At 40.3% G+C, this 27,669-nt stretch overlaps 1 protein-coding gene across 1 annotated transcript; it reads left to right on the top strand.

The window, feature by feature from the left end:
• Positions 1-239: 239 nt before the first annotated feature.
• On the top strand, positions 240-26,947 carry si:dkey-192l18.9 (F-box/LRR-repeat protein 7). The gene is made up of 4 exons (XM_005730503.1): positions 240-534; positions 5,497-5,586; positions 23,138-23,755; positions 24,690-26,947. The coding sequence occupies exons 1-4, from the start codon at positions 498-500 to the stop codon at positions 25,424-25,426; spliced, it is 1,482 nt and encodes a 493-aa protein (XP_005730560.1). The 5' UTR covers positions 240-497; the 3' UTR covers positions 25,427-26,947.
• Positions 26,948-27,669: the final 722 nt, after the last annotated feature.

The following is a 27,669-nucleotide window of genomic DNA, read 5'->3' on the forward strand; positions in this document are numbered from 1 at the left end:
ACGCTTTTATTTTATTTATTTATTTATTTTAACCTCCACATCTCCCTCCCCGGCCTGCGGTCTCTTTAAATCCAAATCCAGTTGGAGGGGAGCTGCGCGTCCTCAGAAAGTTGTGTGGCCGCTGTGATTGCCCGCACTCAGTCTGATAAACAGCTGCTTACCATTTAGGGCGCTTCATAAAATTTTCTCCAAACCCCCCCAAACGGGGTTTTTTTTTTTTTTTTTGGTCCTTTTTTTTTTCGCCGTTCTGAGCCTGTGGATGTTCAGATATAGAAAGTCTGCACCGCTGGAAGCAAGTCTGGGATTCTAGGTTTGCGTAATGCTCAGACGTCCTCTGCTCAACATCTGGATTAACTATTTGGAGCCAGAGCTAACGGCCCTATACGAAACTCTTGACTGTATAGCCTGCTATCTTGATGGAAAGAATCCATTTTAGCCTACTCTGGAATTTAACTTGATGACCCGAGTTGGTGCTCGTAGATTATGTATTCTTTAAAATGGGTGCGAACAATGGAAAACAGTATGGAAGCGAGGGTAAGTGCTTCAAAAATTACTTTTAAACACATTTATGTGAATGCCACTTTAAAACTCGCTCTTTTTTTTATGCAAGTATATATGAAAAACTCCCTTTTTAGTGGGTAAAAGAGGGGCTGTGATATCATCGTCTGTGGCTTTTTTCTTTTGTGTCCTGGCCATCTAAAAATAGAAAATAATGCAGTTTCTTGGGTCTGTAGCTTCCTCGAGCTTGTCCCTAGACGTCAGTTAGCTAGCTTAAAACTAGCACCATCTCCTCGAAGTTGTGCACTATATTTAATCTCCTTTGTGCGTTTTCTGTTTTTATGCACACTTTAATTTACTCCACATGTCTTCGAGATGTTTGGGGTGTGTGCAGTTAAAGCTGGTGGCTACTTTTGCCTTGTATTTTATATTGGTTTTAGAGATGTCACATTTATTCATAAAAGATAAGAGTGACATCTGGCGGCGGTCGTTTTTAATCCCTTTGAAAAGCGGCCTGCTGTGTTAGAAAAGTCAAGTTTGAACAAAATTCGTGTTTTTCTTTTCTTATTCTCAAGGAAATTAACTCATCTCTGCCTTATTGTGTGTTTGCCTTCAGTTAAAAGCATATAAGTGAAAGAAAGCCAGTTTAATAGGATCTCAACATTGCATAACGACTCTGACTTAGCAGGTTCTTGTAGCCTTATCGTTTGTTTTTGAAGATAAAATCTATTCAGGTTTAGTGGAGGTGGTTCTCATAGATGTGGGCACTTAAGTCCAGCTTATCTTGATAAGAGCCAGTATCAGAGATTGCAGTCCACGACCCACAGCCTGGTGTTGTTTGATTTGGAGGCCATTTCATACATGCTAGTCAATTTCATGTTATTTTTTTTGTGTAAAGTCAAAAGTGCACAAGACACAAACAGCTAAATACTGTGAATAATCTTTTCTTAAATGGATTCTCATTGAGACTGTACATCTCAATTTCACTGATTTATTTTTGCTTCACTTCAGTTTTTATTTCAATTACAGTTAACTTTCCTGCAGATGCTGTAAAATGCTGTGTTTGGGCGGAGCCTCAGAAACTGGGGTTCACAGAGGACAAGTAGACATAATGCTAGTTTTTTTTTTTTTCTTGCACAAGTGTTTAGACTTGGCAAAATAAAATAGCCACATATTAATATCAATGACTGACGAGACAAGAAAAATGTTGCATTTCATAGATTAAAAAGCACTTAGAGTACATCACACTTAACGGACAGACAAGTACAGAAAGCTGTTTCAGCTTACAGGAATGCAGCTCGAACCGTCTAAAAGATAACATTAGACCTTGTTTTTCATGACGTTACCACAATCAGAATCAGAATCTGTTCACTCTCATAGAAAAATGCAGAAAAATCTCCAACATGTGGCATTAATGATCCAGGAATTTATCCCGCCTTTTGTCTGTTATCATCAAAAAAAAAAAATAAAAAAATAAAAATAAAAACTTTGTGTTATGACCTATCTCTGCCGTGCAGGTCTCATGTGAGGTCTGATCTTCAGCATTACTTGTTCAGAAAAAAATTGTGGTCGGACTTTACCAAACACATTATTTCTACCTCAGAGCAGAAATGTTTGTATAAATAACATTCCAAGGAGCTCTCTTCCTAAGTCAATAGCTGCAGAGAAAAGGTTGGAATTCATGATGTTAAAAATAACACGTGGAGCAACTCCACCTAGGAATTTAGTCTGTTAAGGTACATGAACAGATTCTATCACAAGCTCAAGGCCTGTACTCAAGAGCTGAAGTTGAGTTGTCCTTGAGCTGTGCAGCAGTCAGAGAATACCCAGACTGAAGAACACCATACTGTGCAGTTAGTATCTAGCACAAAATAAACCAAACAGTTAAAAAAATGTGCTTTTTGTTGATTAAGATTTAAAGTCTTCAACATAAGAAGTGATCTTAAAGTCTTTGACAGGCTCAAAATGAACAATCCTTACCTACGGTGCATACTTCCTTCTTAGTCCCATACTCTACTGATTTATCTATTTATATAATTTTCAAACTCAAGAACATCACTTCAGAAAATGTATCAGCCTTCACAGAACATACATATGCTAGTAATACAAACACTGATGTGTAAAATCAGTAGAATTCCCCTTTAGCAGTAGATTTATGGTTCTGCATTAAATCTACACCGTAGGGGAGTTATAACCGCAAACCCTTCTATAACCCTACGCTGTAACTTATGCCATAACCTGACGTGCAACTCCCTAGAAATGTAAATAGATGTTGCCTCAAGGCCCGTTCAGTAGTGCTGTTTCCTCCTATGCATTGCCAGCTTCTGCCGATCAACTGGAAGAGACAATCTCCACCGCCAGCTCAACGTTTTAGGGACGAGAGGATGCAGATGCAGAGGAACACCATGCATCCTGGCTGTGATGTCACCCACTTGCATAGGATATTTCTGTATAGATCCAATGCAGAATTAAAAATTAAGATTATACCTGATACCAGAATATACCAGAATAATAACTGATGTATTATTTGTTGTACAGCTAAAAATAACCCTTGCATCCTCAGTTTATAAATGGCTGCTTTTCCATCATGATATTAAAAAAACTTGTTGCACATTGTTCTGTAGGTTTTGCCAAAGTTATTGCAGAAAGTGTAAATTTCTGGCAGAAAAAAAGACACTGGGCTCCAGATTCTTTTCACCTGTTTTCAGTGCTATTTGTTGATTTATGTATCTGATATCCCAATATTTTCTTTTACAAAACATTAACGTATTTCCTAACATTTTTTAATGTAGTTTTTTTAGATACATGTTTACAATCTGCCTGATTTGGCTAAGATCAGATGGTTTATGCATTTGGAGAGTTACAAACGTGTGTTGTCAACTGAAGTTGCAGAGTGCCCTCTGGTGGACAAACTGTGCAATGTTAGCACACATAGAATGTTTGAAGGGTGTTTCTCCTGGCTCATCTTTACTTTTTAAATCTTCATTTATAAATGCTAGGCCCAATATATTAGCAAATACTTAATATTGACTCATAATATCAGCTGTTAGATCAATCAGTTTCCAGAGGAATTCTCCATAACAGTCTGTCAAACATGTATCTGAAGTCGTTAAATGCATTGGAGGGGCTGCACAAAATCTGATAGGCTGCCTCAAGTGATGCTGAAGTTGGGCTGAAAGCAGCGGGCAGACAAGCAGTGGATGTGGCAACCAGGGAATGTGGAGTATCAATAAAATTGGGTGATTTGTAGCAATGACAGAGCAAAATGTGGTGTGTACATCTCTGACAGGTGAAATGAACAAATGAATACAACTGACTGACATATGATGGTGATATCTACACAGCCAGAATCTGGAACGCCAATTAGCAACCAGCTGTCAGCTACAAAGTGGTGTGAGATTAGCAAATTACTAATAGTAGGAATAGAGTTCTGTTTTGGGTAATGTAGGCACAGAATAAAAAAAAACAACAACATTTCTGGTTTTGCTGTGTTTTTTCCTTCTGTCGACCTTGGATCCAACAATGTCAGGAGAGTAACGTAAAATTAAGGTAGTATTGCATTGTTATCGCTTGATAGTATCTAAGACCATTGTCTTAACCCAAACTTTAGAATCCTGCAGTCCATTAGTCCACATCTGTTTTCAAGTGTGATTCCACAATTAATTACACACTGGTTGTAACTATGCAGCAACTATCAACCAGCACATTATATAAGCAAAAGACAGGAAGCAGGAGCTTTTCTGAAACTTGTTTTTCAATGAAAGACAGAAAACAGTTATTGCCTTGCAGAGACCGACCCACATGCCAACCAAACAGCCCCTGCAGCCACGAGTTCCTCGCTCGCTAAAGAATTGTGTAACCGGCTAAATATCAAAATATATTTGCTTGCGTTAACTCAGCCTTTTATGCTCTGCTGGGAAAAGTGGTCTAACATTAACATCTGCAAGCTTTTCATGAATATCTGACTCATTTCTGTTGCCTGGGGGGAGCTTTAACAGATGTGTCAGCTCAGTGATGTCACCGCAAAGTGTCATTCATGTTCATACCATATCTGCTCCATTGGTTTTGTATTATTTTATAAGTAGCTGTACGATCTTTCGTTGTTTCGTTGGGCTCATTATGCAGACAGGTTGCTTTTTTTTTTCTTCCGTCCCAAGTTTTTGAGAGTTTCTTCATATTTCGGGAACTGTCTTGTCTGTTTAGGTTACTGCGCTTGATGTGGGCGTGACTGTTTGGGAACACCTCCTTAGCCTGTCGTGCTGGGCGAAAGGCACATAGTTACTCTCAGGAAAGCCACAAAGCTGCATTTATGATCTGACAGAGGAATGAAACGCCATAAACAACTTCTCCACAGGCAGCCTGTAGTCACCATGGCAGTGAAGCCTATCGTACTTTGGGAACAGAGGCAGTCATGCAAAAGGATATACTTTTTTTCACTTTAGCACTCATAGACGAGTCGACTGTGTAGAAATTCAAAGTCGAAATCCTAGAACGAAAACGTAGAAATCACTTTGGTGTGGTGTTTGTGAGACAGTGCTGACTCGCTGCAGATGATACCATTCATTAATCTCTTTCTGTGTTTTGTCACTCGTCCTGTGTGGAAGTAAGGGCTGAAGGGGGGATTTTAGAAGACTTTATTCTTTTTCCAAATGTCAAAAACGGATACTAACTCAGACGAACCAGCAGATACTTTGTGCATGTGCCAAGGCTAACCATTCCTCCAAAACCGAGGAACATAAAAGTCATAAAAGCAGAGAGTGATGAGATTTATATTTCCCTACACTTTGTGCCTCCTTACTGTATAATATACGTCATCAAAGTTTGAGTCCACCTTATCTCTAGCAAACATTCTTCAGGTATTAAACTGAAACTCAAAGTTTCGGGGGGATTGCGGGCTATAAAATTGCCTCAAATGACTACAAATTTAATTAAAAAGGCAGTTTATTATCTTAACCTTGATATTTTATGTCCAAGCACTTTTGTTTTTCTTCCCTGCAGGTAAAGGGAGCTCAAGCATCTCCTCTGACATAAGTTCGAGCACAGATCACACACCAACTAAAGCGCCGAAGAATGTGGCTACCACTGAAGGTAAGGCATCTGGTGCTCATTAACCAAACTCCCCTCCCTACTTCTTCTTTCCCTCCTTTTCTTCTTCTTTTCCCCCTTCCAGCACTCTTTTTCCTCCTCATCCACTTTCTGTGCTGCCTATTTTTGGAGAGAAACCTGTGTGTTCCTAGGATAACCTTAAATTGAAAACAAACTCACAGCTGCCATCAGAACCCAGAAACCAAAGGCATTGCTTGAGCTTTGTTTTAGAAGAAGGGGGGAAAAAACACTTCTGGCTTCTCATTGTGGAAGAATGCTTATCTAAACTGTGGTCGTATCAGGCTCAAAGCGTTGCCAGGGCGGGTGGGAGGTGCATGCACTTGGGAGAGGTGGGCGAGAGGGATTTTGTTGGAAACAGTGAAGGTATGGGGAGTAAGAATGGAGAAGAGAGAGCTTCACCTTCTGCTCAGATCCTGCCCTTACTCCTCTCCGACTCTCTGACTCCCTCTCACCTCCTCAGCCTCCTGCTTGCCCAGGCAAGCGTCCAACTCTGCAAGAGTCACCATAGGAACTCTTTCAGGAGTGGATGTGTTACTAATGTAAACTGTGTGCTTACCCTAATGGTTTGGAAATACTTTTCAGCTGGCAGATACATCTTGAAGCCTGCTGTCAGCAGCTGTCTCAAACATTGATCCATCTGGTACAGTCGGAACAATTTGTCAGTCAAAAGAACAGAATATAACACCAAAAACATATTTTAGAAAATGTTTTCATGCATCAGTATTATAGTCCATTCCAAAAACACAGGTCCAGTAACCTTTAAGCCTATTTGCTCTACAGATTTTGGAAATTGAAAAAATTTTGGCGCACATGCTCTCAACTATCAAAACTTCAGTCATTTATTAATTATTGACTATTTATGATTAAATGTGTTCCTGACCACATAATGAGAAAGACTCGGAAATTTTGATGGAATTTAGAGGTGCCAGGAGGAAGACAGGCAAGGCGCTCTTTTCCATTGGACGATCTATATCATACACTTTTTCCACATTTTTTTTAAAGTGATGGATGACTGTATGCCAATTTTAAATGTATTTTCCTCTACTCTAAGACATCAGGTAAAAATACAGTAGTGCAAAACACAAGGGACGAGAACACCGACGGTTTAAATGGGCTTCTTTTTTTTAATCGACGGGCCAGGGACCAGAATTATCTGATTTCCAGCCTTCTTGACCCAGACTGCTGACTGGCCGGTCAGCCACCCATGTGTCTGATTACAATTTGCTGGAAATGTCAGTACTGCTGTGCTGGTGCACAGACAAATAGTTGTGCACTCACAGCCACATGCTGTTAGCTCTTTGCTGTACCAGTACTACCGTGAAAACACTTATCACAAGAAAAGCTAAAGCTACGCAAAGCTCAGAACAAGCCACAAGTCAGCAGCCTCAGTATGAGCAAAGCAGTTATGAAGATACTTATGGAGAAAAAAAAGGGTCGATATCCTCTAAATTTCTTGCAGCTGCTTCTGTTAAGTAGCATCTCTAGTTATTATGGCTAATGTGTTGCAGTGACCCATCATTTTTAGTTTGTGGTCTCCACCCACATGTTTAGGGACTACAGTGCTGTGATAGTGCTCTCTTTCCACAGTTCATCAGTACTCTTTATCCAGGTCGGGATTTGTCACTATCATCGCGATGATTTGTAGACATCAGACTTCCACTGGTCAGAATGCGTTCAAAGATGATGAGTCAGACAGTGAGAATAAGATGTAAAACCCCAGTGAAGTAATCACAAAGTCACTTGACAATTCTGATCAAAAGCTGATCAAAAGCTTTATCAAAATCCCCCACAAATACATTGTGGTCTCCCTACTGTTGTGTAGGAGACTTGACCAGTGAGTCATCGGCTGTTTTGCACGCTCATACACTTTTACAGTACACTCGCCCTTTTTCTCTCATGCATTGTCATCGCCAATCTTAAATTTGCTCTGGCATGCTAAATGTAGTATTCTTGTGGCTTTGCACTGCCCACAAGAAAACAAATACTAACTACAGCATGTTTTTATAATTGTCACTCAGCTGGAGATTTTAAGGTGCTTCTCAGAGAAAAAAAAAGGATCACAGGGGAAACCACACATCAGACAAACTCCTCAGGAGACATCAGATTTTGTGCAAAGTTTGTGCCAAGTAGTTTCACATCTTGCTTTAAAAATACACTGAGATGTACTTGTGAGAGTGCATTGTAGGAAGATAGATCACTCTTACTCATTCGGCTTCGCTGGAAATGCTGACGCATAAAGGTCCGTCCACCGAGCAGCTTCTGGAAGTTAATCCAGAGTACTTTGTGGAAATCGATAATTGTCCTGGATATGTCTTCGCTGAGCACAACCTGTGCAGATAGAAATATATATATATATATAGAGAGAGAGTATAGGCCATAGCCAGTGGCTTCCAGACCATAATTCCCCCCCCTGTGTTATGACTGAAATTGTTATTTTTTTCTCCATGCTAAGTGGGAGTAATTACATGGTCTGGAACCGCTATGGCCACAGTCAAATCCCCCCTCCTTAGAAAGACACACGCATGAATGTGCATGCACATATACACATACGCGCACACACACACGGACCCACATCCACATGCTCATACACAGTGGCAGATTACACAGCCCTTCCCCACCTAGTCCTGTGGTCCACTAAACTAATCAGGAAGCAGTCTGGGCTGTTTCCCCACCACACACTGGGAGTATTCATATTAGGGCCTCCAGTGTCCCCATGCTGCAGTATGGTCACTGTTGCATTGATGTACTTCCATTAGTTAGTTATTGTTTTGCTCTTTGTAAAACACCATAGTAACACAATGAAAGAGGAAAACATTGGTTATACAAGAACATTTATACAGAGGTGTATAAATTTATAAAAGAGTGCAGCCAAAAGACACCGAATGCTATGAGCTGGAATATTATTGTGATACCTTATGAGAGCAGATTAAAAGACTATTAGAGGTCAGAGCATCTCTAATATTAACTTTGCAACATATTTCATAAATTTTATGCTCTGCCAGTAAGTGCCCAAATAAATTAAACCTATTTGAATTTAAATATAGAGTTTTCCACTTTTATTTGCCCTTTAACTAAACAGACTGCACCAGTCATGTGTTAATTCTTAAATATAGAGTAACAGAATAGATCTGTGGTGTAGTTGTTCCTGCCTCACAGCAGTCCTGGTTGAAGCTCCTGGTCATCTGGTAGCATGCTCTCTCTGTGGCTGTTTGGATTTCCTCTGGGTGCTCTGGCTTCCTTCCACAGTCCAAAAGCAGGCTTGTTAGGCTAATTAGCAACTCTAAATTGGCTCTAAGTGTGAACGTGAGAGCGTGTGGCTGTCTGTCTCCCTGTGATGGGCTGATGACCACTCGTGCTGTTGTTACAAAGATTCCATTCACTGTAGAAAAATGCATATTTCTGTTGAGACAGACATGATTGTTCTACCAGGTGGGCTACAGAAGGATGTTTTTTTATTACCCGTTGCAAGAACTAATTCAGTTGAAAGAACAGTTTTGTGTCAGGCTGTGAAGAGGTGAGATTTACTGCCAAACGGGTGACACAGAAAGAAACCAGCAGAATTGGATTTAAAAGGCTATTAAAAAACTACATTTTTGAGATGGTGTCTGACCAAATAGAGGAAATGATAAAAAAGCCTGGGGATATTGGCTGTGCACTTAAATGATAGATTGCTCATGCTGACATGATATTATGATTTTATGTTTTTTACTTTGTTTTATTTGTGTGCGTGGTGGAGTTTTGTAAAGATGTTTTATGTCTCTGTGTAAGTTGTTTATAGTGAACTGTCACAGTGTAAATTTTTTTCCCCCTGTGGAAAAGAACAGCTGCTGCATTGATGTGGCTAATAGGGATCCTAATAAATGAAACTAAACTAAACCCTATGACAGCTGTGATAGGCCACAGCCCTCTGGCTCCACCCATCTGCAGATGGATGAAAGGAGTATATATATGTCATTAAGTTGTGACTGAAAAATATTAGTCAGAAAATATAAAAATGTTCTAATCCAATCTAATGCTTGCTAACATTAGCTAACATAAGCTAGTTGTCATACAAGATAAAGTAAAGCCTTTAGCTATGGTACTATTTACTTATATGCTACTATACTATCCTACTACTATTTATTTATATTAATATTTATGTTATATATTTATTCATATTATTACTGATACTTTAACAAAACTGAAACTAAAGTAATCTAAACCCTGTGACAGCTGTGATAGGCCACAGACCTCTGGCTCCACCCATATGCAGATGGATGAAAGGAGTATATATATATGTCATTAAGTTGTGACTAAAAAATATTAGTCAGAAAATATAAAAATGTTCTAATCTAATCTAATGTTTGCTAACATTAGCTAACATAAGCTAGTTGTCATACAAGATAAAGTAAAGCCTTTAGCTATGGTAAATTTATATTACTACTATTTACTTATATGCTACTATGCTATGCTACTACTATTTATTTATATTAATACACCTGTTAACCCCTGATCTAATTATTAATCTAATTATCTAATCTAATTATTAATTTTAAAAATCTGTCTGCATGACCTTTTGGCCTTAAATTGTAGGAAATTAATGTATAAAATTAAAGAAAAAGTTCTCTTAGCTTGCTCCTCAGATTATCCTGTAACCCCCCCCCCAACATTCATTTCTATATTGGATAATGAAAAACAGGAGTTTTCCAGTTATCTAATTGTTTATTTGTTACTTAATTACTTTGGTGTAGTCTCAATGGTCATGTGGGAAGCCTTTATCAGGAAAAATTGAATTTGTATCAGTTTTTGTCCTTCACATTTTCCAAGGGTTTCCATGGGGACCAGATTGGAGTTGTTGCTGGGCTGATTATGGCTGCCCAGAACTTCCCTGCTTTGCACTATCTAGAGTACAAAGCAGATCCATGAATCTGGTTTTAACAATGATCTGTCCAAAAAAGAAAAGGAGTGAGGTTTTTAGAACAATACTTGTTGTTAGCTTACCATTAAAACAACCAAAGTTAACCTTACTAAAAACTTTGTATATGCACATGGAAAAGATGTATATATTAATTCACAACCAATGCTATGCAAGTTTGCATTCCTTTTTTAGATTTTTGAGGTGAATATTTTTCTCTTTAAACATTATTTTTCAAACGATACTGTCTGTTTTTACAGCCACTGTATGTCAGATCCAAACCAGAGACCCTGGAAATGAACGGCTGGAGACTGCACCAAGTCCCATAAGGGCTGTTTCATATTTCTCTAAACAAAAGCTATTGCCATCGCAAGAATTTCAAATAGGTTGTAATCATCTCAAAAACTAATGAAAACCATATTACTGAATTATCGCCCAGCCATAATATCAGTATGCAAACGGAAAGTAGACTGGTGCCTGCCGTCTTTCAATGATCAGTCAAGTATTCCAACAAAACCAACATTAGGAAGTCACACTCATTCTTTTCTTGAAAACAAACTGAGCCGGGCAGTCATCTGGCAAGATTTTGCAATACGTCTCTGTTTTCAGTTATTATTTAGACAACTTTGTGGTGGCCTGACCCAGTTGAATCGCTTATTAGTTGCAGACTGAAAGGCACAGGCTTGGGACAGTAAATCCTTCCTGTGAGATGAAATTGAGTATCTCCCAGCAGGGGTTACACAGTGACCCAGTCTGGGCCTCAAGGGTTCGCTTTGGTACAGCTGGACGCCGGGTACCTTAGGAATGTGGCTCAGACATAGTAAGCGCTAAACAGACAGCACCCTGAGGTGTTCAGCCTACATGCTGTGACTCTTGAAGACCATTTTGATGTTGCTGTATCAGCTGGAGCCTTTGCCAAAGGTTTACCCAATGAAGTAGCACAGTTTCATTATGTAAAAACAGCCAATGTTTGGGGTCAGTTCCTTCACTCGTACATAATGGCACCAGGAAGGTGGCTCAGACACAGGAGAATGGTGGGAACAATGAACATGCTGACTTCCTCTCTGTCTGCCAAGGACCAAAGAAACAGAGATAACAGTGCCGAGGAAAAACCTAATCTGTCCTTCTATAGCACTTCCAACACTGTAGTACAAGGCTGTACTGTAAACACGTTGTAATTTATATGCTCTTAACTAGAGGGTTATCAAAAGCAATTTTTTTAGATGATATTTCGCTATAAATATCTACTTTCTGCATGACGTAAGTTTCTATATGAGTTAATGCAAGAGTAAGACTAACACTGACTGGTTGGGGCTCTGTGTAGTCTTATATAGCAATGGAGCAAGGTGACGGGCTAAAAATAAAACTAAAATTAGAACTGAAAAGCATAAAAACTAAAACTAAAACAAGAAAATCCTGTCTGGAAACAACCTGAAAATACAATGAATTGGAAAAAAACAAGTCAAAATGAAATAAAACATAAAAAAACTGCTATTTAAGATGCACTACTAGATTTTTCTCACAAAGACACACTTAAACCGAAAGCTTTAGTGTACATGGGAGGTTTGTATATGGACACCGATCCTGTGGCAAGTATGCCAGATAGATGCATTGTGTCAGCACAATGACTCACTTCACATCTTTCTATCTTTAGGCTATCTGTGTAATGCACTAGTCATATGCTCCAATGTAGCATATAAAGCATTACAAACGAATAATCCCCCTTTTTGTGGGTCGAATGCCGTGTCGGGGTCACATTTGCAGTCTAAACAGCTTCACTCCTGTCTCCAACAAGTTAATATTTTTGCTCTCCCAGGAGCAAAAGATCCCTCACACTTCATCTGTAAACTAACTCTGCATACTGTTGGCCCATTTCCTTGTGTTTGCTCAGCCAGATATATAGTGCTTCCCTGTTGATTGTTGCCAGATCCTGCAGAGAGATGTCCGTAAGTGTCGCTGACTTAGGGGCATTTTTACAACAAAAAATGAGATTTAAGCTGTTAGCCTCCTTTTATTTTTTTATAGCCTCCTCTCAAACATCACATCTGTTTTTTAACGGAAGATATTTAACTACTGTCTATTAAAGGAAATACTAATGCACAGAAATTCACCACCTCAACAAGTATCTGCACCTTTTTTACTGTCCTAAATTAGGACACAAAACAGCTGCCTGCAGTTATCCAACGGCATTTTTAACAAGCCTATAGCGATTGCAATAAGAAATATCATTGGTTTGCATTTAATCCTCGTTGGAAATAGTTTAGTAAAGATAGAACACAGTGAGGAACAGAATGCCAATGCTATTCTGCCCAGATTTTCTCCATCAGCTGTCTTCACTCCTCCCCCTTCCTTTCTACCACTCCACAAGCCAGGAAATCTGAGCGAAAAAGCACAGAACAAGGCTCCAAAAGAAAAACAAGTGAAAGCAGTTTACAGAAGAAGAAGAAAAAGAAGAAGAAGAAGAAGGAGGAGGAGGAGGAGGAGGAGGGGGAAGTCAGTTCATAACTCTTCTGTGATTACGACTTGGTCTTCTCTTTCTCTGCTGAGAGGGAGGAAGTGCTGGCCCTTCTGTTTTGAATGTGCTTGCCATTTTCTTCAACAGGAGTCACGTTTATCAGGTCTACTACAGGAGCACATTTGACAGGACTTGGGAAAGATGCCACCTGGAAGAAACACATGCTCGCTTCCTGTAAGATTTTGGCTCGCGAGCGATGTTTTCACTATGATCCACCTGGGTATTTGGGCTTTTATGTGGCAATATGACCGCGGTTGTGGAACAGCTGAACTGACACATTGGACTTCCCCTCCCCTCATTTCACTCTGTGGTTTGTTTCGTTACGTAAGCAGGGAAGCGTCAGTTGTGGCTGAAGCTCCAGCGTTACAAAAACGAGAGGAACATTGCTGTGGAGACTGTTCCACCCTCGGGGAGTCTTTCTTTTATTAATCGTGTTTTATGTAACTATGTAACATCGCAAATGCAAAAACAACTAAACATCTTCTTTATCTGAAGCATTTGGGTCTAGAAATACACTTGTCACCATCATAGGAGGAAAAATATTAGCTCAGAACTTTGGCCTGAATGATGATCTGTACAGCCTTAGGCCTAAAACAAAGCAACTGATGAAAATGTTTTTATGAGAGATTGCTGAAAATATTGTACAAAATTATTGGAAGTTTGATACTACAAGGCCAGAAAATAGCTTTGCAAAGTCATTTTTCATTATTTGCACAAAAATTAGATTTACCAGAAACATGCTAGCTAGTCACAGTTAAACTCTTAGGAAAGTGTTTACTGAGGTCACAGGTAAATCTAAAGTAGCAGAATATGAATTGACCTCTGTAAAAACTTTCCAGTAGTTGTACATCGTTTGGGGTCATGAATAATTAGGCCTATCTTCTAAATCAGCGGTCCCCAACGAGTCGTTGGGTACCGGGCTGCGAGAGTTGAGACTCGGGTGTGAAATGTATGGTTTTCAGGGTTTTTATCGGTTTTTAGCGTTATTTTGTTATCTTTTTTTTTTTTTTCTTTAACTCGGTTTTCCTGGATCTGGAAAAGCGCTATACAAATACAGGCCATTTACCATTTACCATATCTGGACCATCAGGTGTGTATTACAAAGAAACACCATTCCTTCTGATTCAGGGAGTAATTGAAAGTAAAAAGCAAGGAAAACAAAGACTGTTAAAGCAGTAGTACTGGAGAGAGCCCTGCTGTTGACAGGTGTGTTAACTCAAGCTAATCATCTTCATGCTGTAGCAACAGATTTAGCATATGGACAAAAGAGAGATGTTAATCCTGTCATCCAGTACTGTTCCCAGAAGTATTTTGTGGAAAAATAAATTGTGTTTTTATTATTTTTTCTCATTAAATGCACTTGTAGCTTTTTCCATGAGTTGGGTATCCAGGACTTTGATGTGAAACAACCTCTTTCAAAAGTTCAACCAAGCCCTTTTCTGTCAGGGGTTTATAACCAAAGAGTCCAGGCACTTCCCTTGTTCTATTGCTTTAACCACATGACATCATTACATTTGCTCCTCATCACAACCAAATCAAACATTTGGCCAAGCATTCACTTTTCCATTTGTGTCAGATGTGCTCTGTGTAGCTACGTTACCCTCCTCGGTCGTTTGACATGACTTACAGTCACGTTGCACTCTAACCCCACTCACACACTCTGCCAAAATGGTGAAACTGTCCATAAAAGAGAAATCATGCACACGACTCCCCAAACTTGGTCACCCCAACCTTGACATCCCAATTTAACGACCTTTAAAAAGAAAAATTACATCATCTTGAATTTCAATTATTTGCCAAAAGCCAGATCAGCTTTGAATTGGGCCAAATCACTCGTGGACTGCAAACTTTCATCTGCATTCTGGAAAATTTGCGCACACGCAAGAGCTAATTTTTGAAGAAGTGAGTTCGCGTTCAAATCTGGCTGTAGAATATCTGAGCGTCTGCTGTCCTCCTCTACTGAGGATTTATAAAGTGACGAGAGCAGGGTATGGAAACGTTTGAGGGGCTTTAATAGGTGGAAAAACTCCCTTGAGGAAATTAGTCGCATTGTGGGGAAAAACGTGTTATAGTTCTTGGCATATGTACTTGCCAAATCTGTTGCAGCAAAATCTTCCAAAAAAAAAATAAAGAGAGAAAAATGCAAAGAAAGAATCTCAAGACTGAGTGAGTGTGAGAAAAGCTGCCGTCCAGAAGCAGAGGTGGGTTGGGGGTTGTGCCGAGTGAAGAAGTCTATTTCCTGTCCGAGTGTGCGCATTGTGAAGGAACCAGCAGCCCTATTGTCTTTCAGATTGCGCAGTGACGTAAGACCTTCCTGTAGTGAAGGCTTTGCTGATAGCCCAGCCGCCACACTGTACAGTAATATCAACTTCCATGTATTCAATAAAATCTGAGACAGACCCAGATGTTTTTCATCCGAGCAGTCCTCTCTCTCAGTTGGATGTTTCCTTTTTTAAAGAAAAGAACTAGAGCACATGCCCCTTTAGTGCTGATAAATCAATAGCATTTTTTTCAGTCAACTCTCTGCTGCCTGGTTGTTTTTTATTAGCTGATACTTCTTCTTGGCGTGTTACTCCTCTTGAATTAATTTTGGTTTGATTTCCTGACTTATGGGTAGAAAATGAGCTTCTTTTTATTCCCTCACACTTCTGGCAGGGAGGAGCCCAGTGAAAGCTTACAGAGCAGGAGCATGTCACACGGCTAATGTCACTGAGGTAATGCATTGCTCTGTTCTGCCAGATGCAGCAGTAATAATCCTGAGAGCCCCAGACAGGGTCTTAGCAGAGCTTCACGGCACTGCAAGATCCTGAGTAGAATCCCTATAGCTTTAGTTTATGACCAGACTGCGTCAAAGTCTGGATTGACCCTGCCCGTGCACTTGTCTTTGTCTCTGGTAAAGTCTGCAGGCTCTTTTGCCAATTTATCTTCCCTCTTTCCTTCCCCACTGCTCCTGCTTTCTTTTTGGAAGCCTTCAGCTGATTTCCTCAAATCTGTTTTTGTGTGCTACTTTAAAGAAAAATATTAATCAGGATTTTGTTATTAAGTCGACCTCACTCCAAATAGCCAGCTGCGCCTCTTCATCATCCAGGCACGGTGTCTTTTCAGTGATCATTCCGATTGATTTACATTAAACTTCTGGTATCAAAGCACAGTCCAGATGTACTTTAGAAGTGAAGCTGAGCTGACGTTAATGAGATCCTGCTGCGGCACTGCCATGGATCAGCACAGATTTGGGTATTTGTGGCAAATGATTTCAGCCAAGTATGCCATGCTGTGGCTATATGTGCATTCAAAATGCATGAGTTTCTCTTTCATTTCATTACTGTGCAGTTGTTCTTTGCCCAGGGTAAAGACCAGATGTTCCACTGTTCTCTGATTTCTTAAACTAAATTGAATCTTCCACCATCTGCACTTGCAGTGACTTCAAGAGAACTTTAACAGCTGCATAGTATTTGTTCTGCTAATGATAGGCTTGCAATGATACAGAGATATAAAACACGACACCACTGGTTAACTCATAAAGCTGCAACTGGAAGTTACAGGAAAGTTTATTCTTGCAAGTTGCAAGTAAACCTTCTGAAGAGATCCACGTTTTCTAGAGACCTTCTGCTGTTTCAGATGGACCTTATTAGAGGAAAGTTTTTCTTGTTGTCATAGCAAAGAATATTTTGACATGTGAGCTCAGTAGCTGTTATAATTTTCTCCATAACACTTTTAGGACTTCTCATCCATGTTGGCTTATGCATAAAGCTCATTCTTGACCTCTTTGAAAGGAAGATTACAAAACAGTTCCATCTTATGGTCCACTAATGAGTGTGTTGAAAGCTCCAGGCCGGCTTCACCTAGCAAGGGAAATATAAGCTGTGATTGTTTTGTCAGAATACTGTTGTTAATGTTCTGACTGAGGGATTTCTGAAAAAAATTAAAATGTACAGCTCTGCTATCACTTTCGAGATAAATGAAGACAGAAAACTAAACAGCAGTGACGTTTGTAGGGTTACTGAAGTTGGGCTAGCTGGTATATAATGGTGTGCTACCTGGTGGCTAGCTACACAGCTATGGTTAGCACAATATGAACACATTAGCACAGTAAAGCTGAAGCCATTCGGTAAAAGTTATTCGAGGGTGTTTCTGATGGTTAGGGACAAATGCAGTCGCATGACAGGATGCTGTAAACGGACCAAACTTCAGTCAGGAGAACAACTGCAATAAGGGTTGATATGTCATCACTTAAAGACCGGATAGGAAGGTGGCAGAGTGTCCTCTGGTGGACAGACTATGCACTATCAACACTCATGGTTGAAGGGTGTCTCTTTTTTACTTTTAAAGTTTTCTTTTTTCTTTACTTTCATTTCTTTTTAAGTTTTCATTTATCTGTCATTTTTAAATTGGTCTCGATATATCAGCAAACAGTTAATATATCGACCCCATCAGGCTCTAACTTTCAATGTTTTCATTCCACAAGTTTTTGTATAGCAAATTCCGCCTGATGGGCTTTCAAACTATGTGCTTGACTGACCATTCAAGTGCTTTCATGTTGTTTCTTTTATTTGTGTTTGTATTCGCAAACCCCTAACATTTGAAAATATGAAGAATATGTGTTGCAAATGCATTGCATGAACTGCATGAATCCCTCAGAAGACAAGAAGTACAAGGGGATCTTGTGATACTTTGTAATTCAGATACCAGATGGATGTGAAAAATGTTTAGAGGAAAATGAAGGAAAATATCAGAAATGAGATCATTCGAGTCTTCAGTGATACCCGGATAAACAAGATCCTCACTCAGCTGAAAAACATAGACAACTGTAACACCTGGATTTCCTTAAAGTAATCCAGATGCTAGCTATCCAGAATCATGCACAGTTAAGCAACTGCGAAGCTGACTTCACTTAACTTTTCCCACCAGCTGTTTGAAACTGTGTCTCAGATTAAAGGGGTTGGGTGTAGCCTGGACTTGGAGTGCTCTTCTGATCAGTGACACATGTAATTACGCAATTTGGAAGTTGCTCCTTAGCCAGTGGCAGATGAGTTGCATGCTGAATCTATCGCATTAGCTAGGATTTGGACAATAAAGCGGTGCCTCATTCATCCATCAAAACTAATGATTCACAAAATGTGTCTATGTAATGCCTGCACACAGCTTCATGGAAAATCTGATTTTCTCCTGGATGCTGTGATGTTTTCATCGCAAGACTTGCACATATACATTTTTTTTCACATCACAAGATTTACTGCAGTATCAGGATATTTTTCATTCCCATTATTAAGTGAAACTTCACTTTTTTGGAAGATAGTTAAACATATTTTCACATTTATAGAGTTTTGTGCTGCATGGTGTGGGGTTGCAGCCAAATTATGCAAAAAAATAACAGTCACTAGGTATTGTGGGAATGTTGTACAGCACTACTATTGTTGAGACATATTTGGACAGCTGTGTGAAATTCAAAATAGATGAGGTGTTTGTAATGACGTCAGACCATTAAATCCTTTGCATTAAGCTAAAAAATGAATTGTTATTGGAGAAATCTATTGGCCAAGAAAAGGTACAAGTCCTCAAGAGAATAGTCCTGCATATTTTAATCATAGATGGACCACCCACAAGAATGTGATGCATTATAACCAAAATGAGGTGGACTCTATCCCACAAGAATTAAAAAAAAAAAAAAAAGCCCAACATGTGAAAAGTTTTGATACATTCTCTTCATCTGGCCAGGATTTGGATTTGAATGAGAATTTTAAAGCACACAAGAGGCAGTTTAAAAAGCAGGATTCGAGGACATGTTCCCCAGAGGATGAATCTGTGGATGTCATCAGAAGTGAGATGGGAAGCAGACTGAGCAGAAGCTCTGGTATCTACATCTGAAATACGACTGTAAGGACGGTGTCACTGCCCACCTCTCCCAGCGCACAAATCCACATGGCAGACAGGATGCTGTCTATTTGTCATGTACTGCACATGCTGACACACTGTGCAGAAGCAGATGATTGACTTACCCTTTCATTTTAACCAACATAGTTCAGTTCACACGACTGGGAGTGTAAATATAGATTGTAGATTGCAGACAGTGTTAACATGGAATTCACCTTTTTGTCAATAGTCTGTTGAAGTACAACAATCGTACAGGTCACGACCTCACCACTTACCTGCAGACTTTGCAAGTTTATTTTTGACCAAAATATTGTCTCAGATCCTGCAGATAGCTGTGAGCCCGTCTGTGACGTATTGGGTGTTGTATGACTGTTGGTATTATTTTGACCTTTTGATAATTCTGCTCAGTAATCTCCATAATGTGAATTACTAATAAATGAGGTCCTGATATTGATCTTACAGACATACTGGGCTTTCATAAATAAACTCAGTTACTCGGAGTTTGTCTTGGACCAGTAGTTTCGGATTTTGAAATACGAGACTCCACCTCAGTAGTAGACGGACCCTTTAGAAAATAGTTAATGAATGTTTGGGTGTTAGAAGTATGAGTCTATAACCACACACTGCTAATTCACGAGCTCCTACAAAAGGCTCCTAGAAAAGTTCTTGTAGAAGAAAAGGGGACATTTGTGCTCTTCTTCTTGGGCCCAATGTTTGTAAAGAGAATTCATTCAAATGTAGCTTTTGTAAGACAACCAGTCACCACATATCTTAGGAAATTAGCTCCACGGCGTTGTCTAAATACTGGCAACCTCTTCAGGGTGTAACCTCTCACCCACTAAGTGCTGAGATAGGATCCAGGATGGATGGATGGATGAATGTTGAGACAGCTGGAATTTGCTTCCTGAAGAAATAGTGCCGAATTCTATGCACTTGCATCCTCTGCTTTGTCATTAATTACAAATTTTTGGGCATTCAGGTGGTTCACAAGTTTGAATGTTTATAGCCTAGAAACTTTACAAACCATTAATCAGCTGCATCAAAGCAGATAAACTAAAGGTAAAATGTCTGAACTTCTGAAAAAAATGTTTAAAAAAACATTTCGTTGGAATAAAAATGGCATATTAGCAAGATAAGAAATTCTCTCTTTATCCCACTGGTGGGAAATTTCTACATCGAAAGAAAGCCTACATTCAATTTTTTACTGACCTTTAGACTCGCTTAAGACTAAAGTGCTTCATTTTCATGAGGTAAGCTCATCAAAGAGTCTCCCAAAAAGCTCTGATGTTGATGGAAGCATAAATCAGAGCTGGCTTGACACCTGAACAAATCGTAAACAACTGGCTTATGTTTGACTACTCAGTAGCTTTTGCTTACTCTACCCTAAACAGGAAAAAGCATGGATAAAGGCAGGAACATTTGAACAGCCCAGGAAGCTTTAAGTGGATTTCTGCTGTTAAAAGGGCAAAAAAAAAAGTTTCCAGTAAAGTTTTTGCTCATCTTGTTATAGTAACAACCTTTGTCCAAAACTGAGACATCGTCTTTTCAACAAATAATTGGGAAGCAATCTTTGTGACGCGATTCATTCTAGCTTGCCTTTTTCACCACATACTGTTACTTTTTAGGTCAATCAGATTAGTACTAATGGTTGGACAGCTGTGGGTGACATCATACTAGTGACTTCTTGGAATGTTTTTAGTGATGACTATCAGTCCACCTAAAATCCTCAAGATTGTAAAGAATAGATTGGAGGTTTGCAGACTTCATCAGAGGAGAGCGCTCAGTGTCCCAGTGCGACAGTTCGACCCCGGGAATCAGATTCAGCGCCCTGGCTGACAAAGGATTCTGTCGTCTCACGCTAGAGTGATAGGATCCAGCCTCGTCTTCTCACAGCTGCATCTTCAGACACGGCAGCAATCAGTGCACATCTGTCAGGGCCTCAGTGTTTACACAGGGCTAACCATATATTGTCAGACCAGGCACCAAACTCCTCATCTGCTTTGCTTTGAAGCCGCAGAGTTAATCTGATGAAGAGGAACTGTGTGTGCTGCCCAAACGCCTGGCAGATAAATGTGACACACTTTTTTCCAAAAACATCCCAAAACCTGATAATAGGATCCATGGAAACGCCTCTTCACTGATGATAAAAGCTTGTGTAGTACTGTAACTGTGGATTCCAAGTTTCTCGACCAGTTTTTCCAACTTTTTATCTGTTTATTCTTATTCTGTTTATTCTGATAATAGCTAGCAAATGTAGTATGCAGTACATCACTTCCCTCTAATCAAGCAAGGTTTCATATACAGTACTAATGATATTCCTTTTCTTTACATATGAAGGTATAATGGCTGCCATTAGTGCTACTGGAACTATATCAAGTGTTATTTGGTTTTTGGGAGACTCTATAAAAGCATGAAGATGTCATTACTGTTAGTTAGAGAGTTTGGGGAACAAAACAGAAGGCCATGTGTTAGAAAAAAAATGAAGAAACGTCTGGATTGTACCAAATATCACTGTGAAAAACTGAAAACGCTACGCCCAGATGAACAGAATCAACCTTTAGATATTATATCTTGAATGCACTCTTCAAACCAGGACTAGTAGATTCAGAGACCTTAAAACCTCAATCGATGTCATAATCTGATTACAGTAGAATTATTAGGTCTCAACAAGAGATTGTGAGGCAGCATTGGGATCGTTACTCAAGAAAAGTGAAGTACACATTACTCGTTATTGTAATGCAGTACATCACATAATTACTCACCAGAGAAAGTAATTTGTTACACTGTTACTTTCTCATTAGTGCATAATATGATACTTCAAACGCCCCCTTACATATTTACCAGTTAACAACATAAACCTTTAGTCTGCCGAACCACACACTGATACAAATCCTTTTCCTAATAAAGACACACATATTATTGTTCTCGTACTTTTCACATATGACCACAAAGCCGACAACAAGACAAAGATAAAAAAACGGCTAAGAGACAGACCCCACTATCACTCCTCAGTGCATCCGATGCATCAGATAAAAATAATGTCCATATCACCACGCCTCAGAAGCTGTATCGCTGTATGACTCTACAATTTTCCTCCTCTCGCCCACTAAAATCAGATAATTGTAGCGCAAGTGCACACACAAGAAGAAAACACGCAGATAACAGATGGGTTTTAGCACAAGTAACGACATAATTGTAACTGCAATGTAACATGACTGTGTTACTGAAAAATATCACGACGCGTTACACAAACGAGAAAACAGAAGATATCAGGTGTCTACAACAAATTTCAGATAAGAAGACTGGAAATCGTTGGAAACACGTCATTATCACAGAAAGAAATACCTGGAAACACTGAAAACAAATCATGCTTTTTTTCTATTTTCTCAAATTTTATTTTGCATTTTATATTTATTTACTTTTTTTTTTTTAAACTTTTTTTTAACATCTTTTTTGATACCTAAGCGCCTTCTCTAACATTCACACAAACACTCGGGGTTCAGCATTTGGCCCGAAAATACTTGGACATGCAGACTGGAGTAGCCAGGGATCAAACCACTGACCTCTTGATAAATGACCTCTTGGTAAATGACCCGCTCTACCTCCTGAGAACATAACAGCCACACCAACAAAGCAGGAACAACCAGTTAATGAGTCATTCATTAGTAATGTTCTAACTCAATAACTCCTTACCCGTCTAGAAGATAATGACTTCCAGAAATTGTGAGTCATTAGGTTGCCATTATTTCATAATTATCTGTAAATCAACAGGACTCCCCACTTTCTGCATGAGTCATTCCTGATTAATTGCAAAAGTTGAACGTCACAAAACAGTAACTTCTCATTTCTTTAACATTAGCTACTCTTTCTGTGTTACTTACTTACAGTTACTTTGTAGTTACACATTACATACCAGTGCCTTCAGTTTGTGTCTCCTAAGTGTAATTAATTACTTTTATTAACTTTACTTGAACAATTATCTACTGTAATGTCCTGGATTGAGATTATAAAGGGAGTAGACTGATTAACTTAACTTCAGCTTGTTGTTGAGTCTTTCAATTAACTATACAATTATTTGTGTTCCTTATTGTAAGGCGGTATCGCAAAGGGGAAATCCCTTTTTGGTTGGTTCACCTAACAGCTCAAATATTAGCTTAAACAGCCAAAAGATTCATTTAAAAGTAAAACTTAAAAAAAACAAAACAGAAGAATTATTCTGTCTCATTTTGTTTTGTTTTATTGTTTTTATTCAGGTTTAGATTCCAGCACAAGAACACTGAGCACCCCGAGCCCGGGACTGATTCTGCCTTCCAAGTCCTCCTCCCTCTCCTCACCTGCTCTCTCCAGCAACGGCCACGAGACCAACTCCTCGTCCTCGTCTTCTGCCCCGGCTGAGACTGTCGCTGTGATCCACCCTCAGCCTGGCACTCACACTCGCTCCAGACAGTCGAAAACCCACCACTACGCCCCCATCGATCTCCTCCCTGACCACACCCTCCTGCAGATCTTCTCCCACCTTTCGACCAACCAGCTGTGCCGCTGCGCACGCGTTTGCCGCCGCTGGTACAACCTGGCTTGGGACCCCAGGCTGTGGAGCACTATCCAGCTAACAGGAGAGCTGCTTCATGCCGACCGTGCCATCAGGGTCCTCACCCACCGGCTGTGCCAAGACACCCCGAACATTTGTCTGACCCTGGAGACGGTGGTGGTCAATGGCTGCAAGAGGCTCACTGACCGGGGGCTGCACGTGGTGGCCCAGTGCTGCCCCGAGCTACGCCGCCTGGAGGTTGCCGGCTGTTATAACATCTCTAATGAGGCCGTGTTTGAAGTGGTATCCCGCTGTCCCAACCTGGAACACCTAAACCTCTCGGGTAAAAAGAAACAGACAAGTCATATTGAGTAAAAAGCAAATAAACCCATCTGACTTTAATTAGAATCTTTGGGCAAGCTCTAAGTCTTAAGGAGTGGCCACTACTTGACATCATGCACATGTGTGGATTTGCCTCAAAGAACTTCTCCTTTCAGTCCTTTTTCAGTGATTTCTTGTAAAGCTGGTAGAATCATTAGAGGAGCAGGAGAAGCTCTTCCAACCTTAAGTCCCCATGTGGGAGAAGAAAGGCTTTCTTTAGCTGAAAGCAGAGCTTACCTCAACATGGGTAAGAGGAGCAGTCTGCTGCTTTCATTAAGGAAGTGACACAAATAACATTGACTGGAGCAGAGCGAGGTCTGCACTATTAGCAGCAGGAAGGAAGCTCTTTGTAGTAAAAGGAAAAATAAGCCCTTTTCAAAGTGTTAAAGACACCAGACTTTGATTGAATTGGCCTTTTTGGTCTCTAAAAACAACCGCACTTGTGTTTTCTTTGTCTGCGCTCACATTTTCATTCTTCTGCTTGATTGGCTGTAATCTAACACAGCAGGTTTTTACTCTGGCGCCATCAAGTGGCGACTCAATTAACATCAGCTTTTAAGAGTCAGTGTTGGGCTACTGTACCGCCTCCCTCTGTCATTGTAGGCTGTACAAAAATAGCCTTGAAAGTGCAGCAGATGGTAATAGGAGGCCTGATAAGAGAATTTAATTGGTTTATAATCTCTTTCTTGCTGTCCCACAATAAGAGATGAGAACTTTTAAAATCATTTTTACATAGACAGAGAGAAAATGCTTCTTTTCTTACTCTTGGATTGCATTATAACATAAAATCCATGTGCATACATACATGTGAGCTCTGCATTAACACCTGTTCTTTCAACATCAACAGCAAGACTCTCTTTAATGGAAAAAATCACCTCTGCTTCCTTTCCCTCCAGGCTGCTCCAAGGTGACATGCATCAGCCTAACCCAAGAGGCCTCACTCCAGCTGTCTCCATTGCACGGCCAGCAGATCTCCATCCACTACCTGGACATGACCGATTGCTTTTCCCTCGAGGACGAGGGCTTGCGAACTATCGCCTCCCACTGCCCTCGCCTGACTCATCTGTATTTGCGGCGATGCACCAGACTAACAGATGAAGCCTTGCGCCATTTGGCTCTCCACTGCCCTTCAGTGAGGGAGCTGAGCCTCAGTGACTGCCGCTTGGTGGGGGATTTCGGCCTCCGGGAAGTCGCCCGCCTAGAGGGTTGCCTGCGCTACTTAAGCGTGGCCCACTGTACCCGCATTACAGATGTAGGCATGCGCTATGTGGCTCGCTACTGCCCGAGACTGCGCTACTTGAATGCGAGGGGCTGCGAGGGGCTCACGGATCACGGCCTGAGTCACTTGGCCAGGAGCTGCCCCAGACTCAAGTCTCTGGATGTCGGTAAATGCCCGCTGGTGTCGGACAGCGGGCTGGAGCAGCTAGCCATGTACTGCCAAGGCCTGAGGCGAGTCAGCCTCAGAGCCTGCGAAAGTGTAACAGGCAGAGGACTCAAAGCTCTGGCGGCCAACTGCTGCGAGCTGCAGCTGCTCAACGTGCAGGACTGCGAGGTGTCACCGGAGGCTCTGCGGTTCGTCAGACGCCACTGTCGGCGCTGCGTCATCGAGCACACAAACCCCGCTTTCTACTGAGACGGGGAGTTCTTGGACTGGTCTTCTGACAAATGGATGTTCTAATATTCCTGCTATGGTGTTGGCAGAGTTCAGCGGCTGATGTGTCAGAGCTAGTTGAAAACCGGCGTGCAATACTGGCCAGAATTTGTCTTTTTAAATTCGCTTGATGGCTGTTAATGCTATCCTTTGAAAATACTTCCACAGAATGTATTTAACATATTTATCTATACAAAAAGGCAGAAAAGTACAGTATTACTCCCCCCCAACATCACAGTTTGCAATGTAATAACATGCTACAACACTGAGCACTGGGTACAGCTGTGTTACCATTTAAAAGTATTGTAATATCATTTTATTTTAAGTCATTGTCACCTTTAGGCCCTGAAACATAATCATTGTAATAATTTCTACAGCTATTCTTGAACAACAAGTATCTCTTGATCCTAAACCACTGAGAATGTAGCAGCAGCTAAGCAGATCTGGTGATTTAGACTATAGTCAGTTTCACTTTCTTTGCGTTGTGTGCATACGCACTTTATGCATTTGCGCTGACAATCACTTCAACTGAGCTCAAACTCTTATATTTAGCATTTTGCCACATGCATTTGTGTTAGTTAAATGTCACGAGTAAAGCAAACAGTGTTTCCAAAAAGGCCGGGATACAATAAAATGTAAATAAAATGCAAATCATAGAAAGTATGTTTAATTGTGCAAGGATGACATTCAGTTTAATCACAGAGCCATGCTGTAATATGTGCAGGATGTGGTTTGGGCCTCTCTTGAATATCATTACTGATGCCTTCACAGAAAGCTTAAGTCGGACATCCCACATGGATTCCAGCTCCTTTTAAACTTTGCTGGATGGTTCCCCAGTTCTTTAGCCCAGAGAAAGTATCCAGAAATCTGGCATGTTGGCTGTTATGTAATCTCAATAATGAAATCCTCCAGTTCTTTGCATTTTTTTATGTTCCTTACTGCTGTTGTTAAACAGTTCAAGTAGATCTCTATCTAGTCTTTTTTACGAGTGGTTAAAAACTCTCTTTACTTCTGAAAGACTCTCCAAGATGCTCTTTTGCTAATGAAGCTAATTAGCTGTGTGCATGCGGTCAAAAATAAATAAATAAGAGGAGTGGAGAGGTTCTGGATGCTGAGGCAGACAGGTAAGGTAACATCCAGAGCACACAGAATGTGGAAACGTGAGGGACGGTAACCATCTATGCAGGAGGAGCAAGATCTAAGATCTAAGCAAGAGGAGTCCAGAAACCATGAACTGCAAGGAGCATTAACGTTTAAACACAGACAGGAGGAACCATGTTGTATTTGTACCAGTCTAACTGCAATGTGGAGTTTAAATGCGTAGCAAATCAATGCACAATGTTTTTGTTTACATTTTGCAAAAGTAGTACTGACTTTTTTTTGGAAAGCACGTTTGCTCCTGAGAGGGGCTTTTACTGAAAAATAGGAATGGGATCAGTGTTGAAAATAAACAAGAACACATTGCTGCTATAACTGTGCCAATAAATTTCATGTAAAAATCCACTCCCTCCCGGCTTGCGCATGTTTATGAGTCATTAAGGTGACTAAGAATATCTGAGAATGCCATATATGGGCGGCTAACGTGCTATTCCCCTTTAAGACTTAAAAGAAACAGCATGCGTGCTGTCTTAATTCAACTGAATAAACCAAACCTGTCTATAACCTGTACACATTTGTTAGGTATACCCAGTCAACTTCTTGTTCACACTTAATATCTAAAATCTAATCTGTTGTTGCCGACTGTGGCCATCACTTTATGATCACAGTGCAACCACAGTGCAACTGAGAAAAGCTGGTTTTCTTTTGCTTTTAAGAGAGCTCTGAAGCTGCTGTTGTTTGTGTGTGAGGACATTGCAGCGCAGTGAGAGTGAAAAGCAGCAGATGGAGGAGAATTTGCACATCCTGTCCGTCTGTCCACTTGTGGGGACCTTGTGTTCTAAACACTTGAGGGGGAAAGATCTCACAAAAATTCCTGTAATGGAATGTGAACATGTTCTCTGGCTCTTGCAGGAGAGCTTATTTGCCTTAAATCAGTTACAACAATGAGTTGTATAAAACTAGATCCACACGGGTTAATTGGCTTTATCTTTGGGTTCAATGCAGTGTAGTTTCTAATGAGTCAGTTACACCATGTTGTTGAGTGTGGCTGGTTGTTACTGTTTGAGTTTATGAGAATCCAAAGCAGTGATATTTCAGGGATCAAAAGCCTTTTGCAAGCAATTTTT

Source organism: Pundamilia nyererei, unplaced genomic scaffold, assembly GCF_000239375.1.
Source record: "Pundamilia nyererei isolate P.nyererei 1_Seehausen unplaced genomic scaffold, PunNye1.0 scaffold00037, whole genome shotgun sequence".
Lineage (NCBI taxonomy): Eukaryota > Metazoa > Chordata > Actinopteri > Cichliformes > Cichlidae > Pundamilia > Pundamilia nyererei.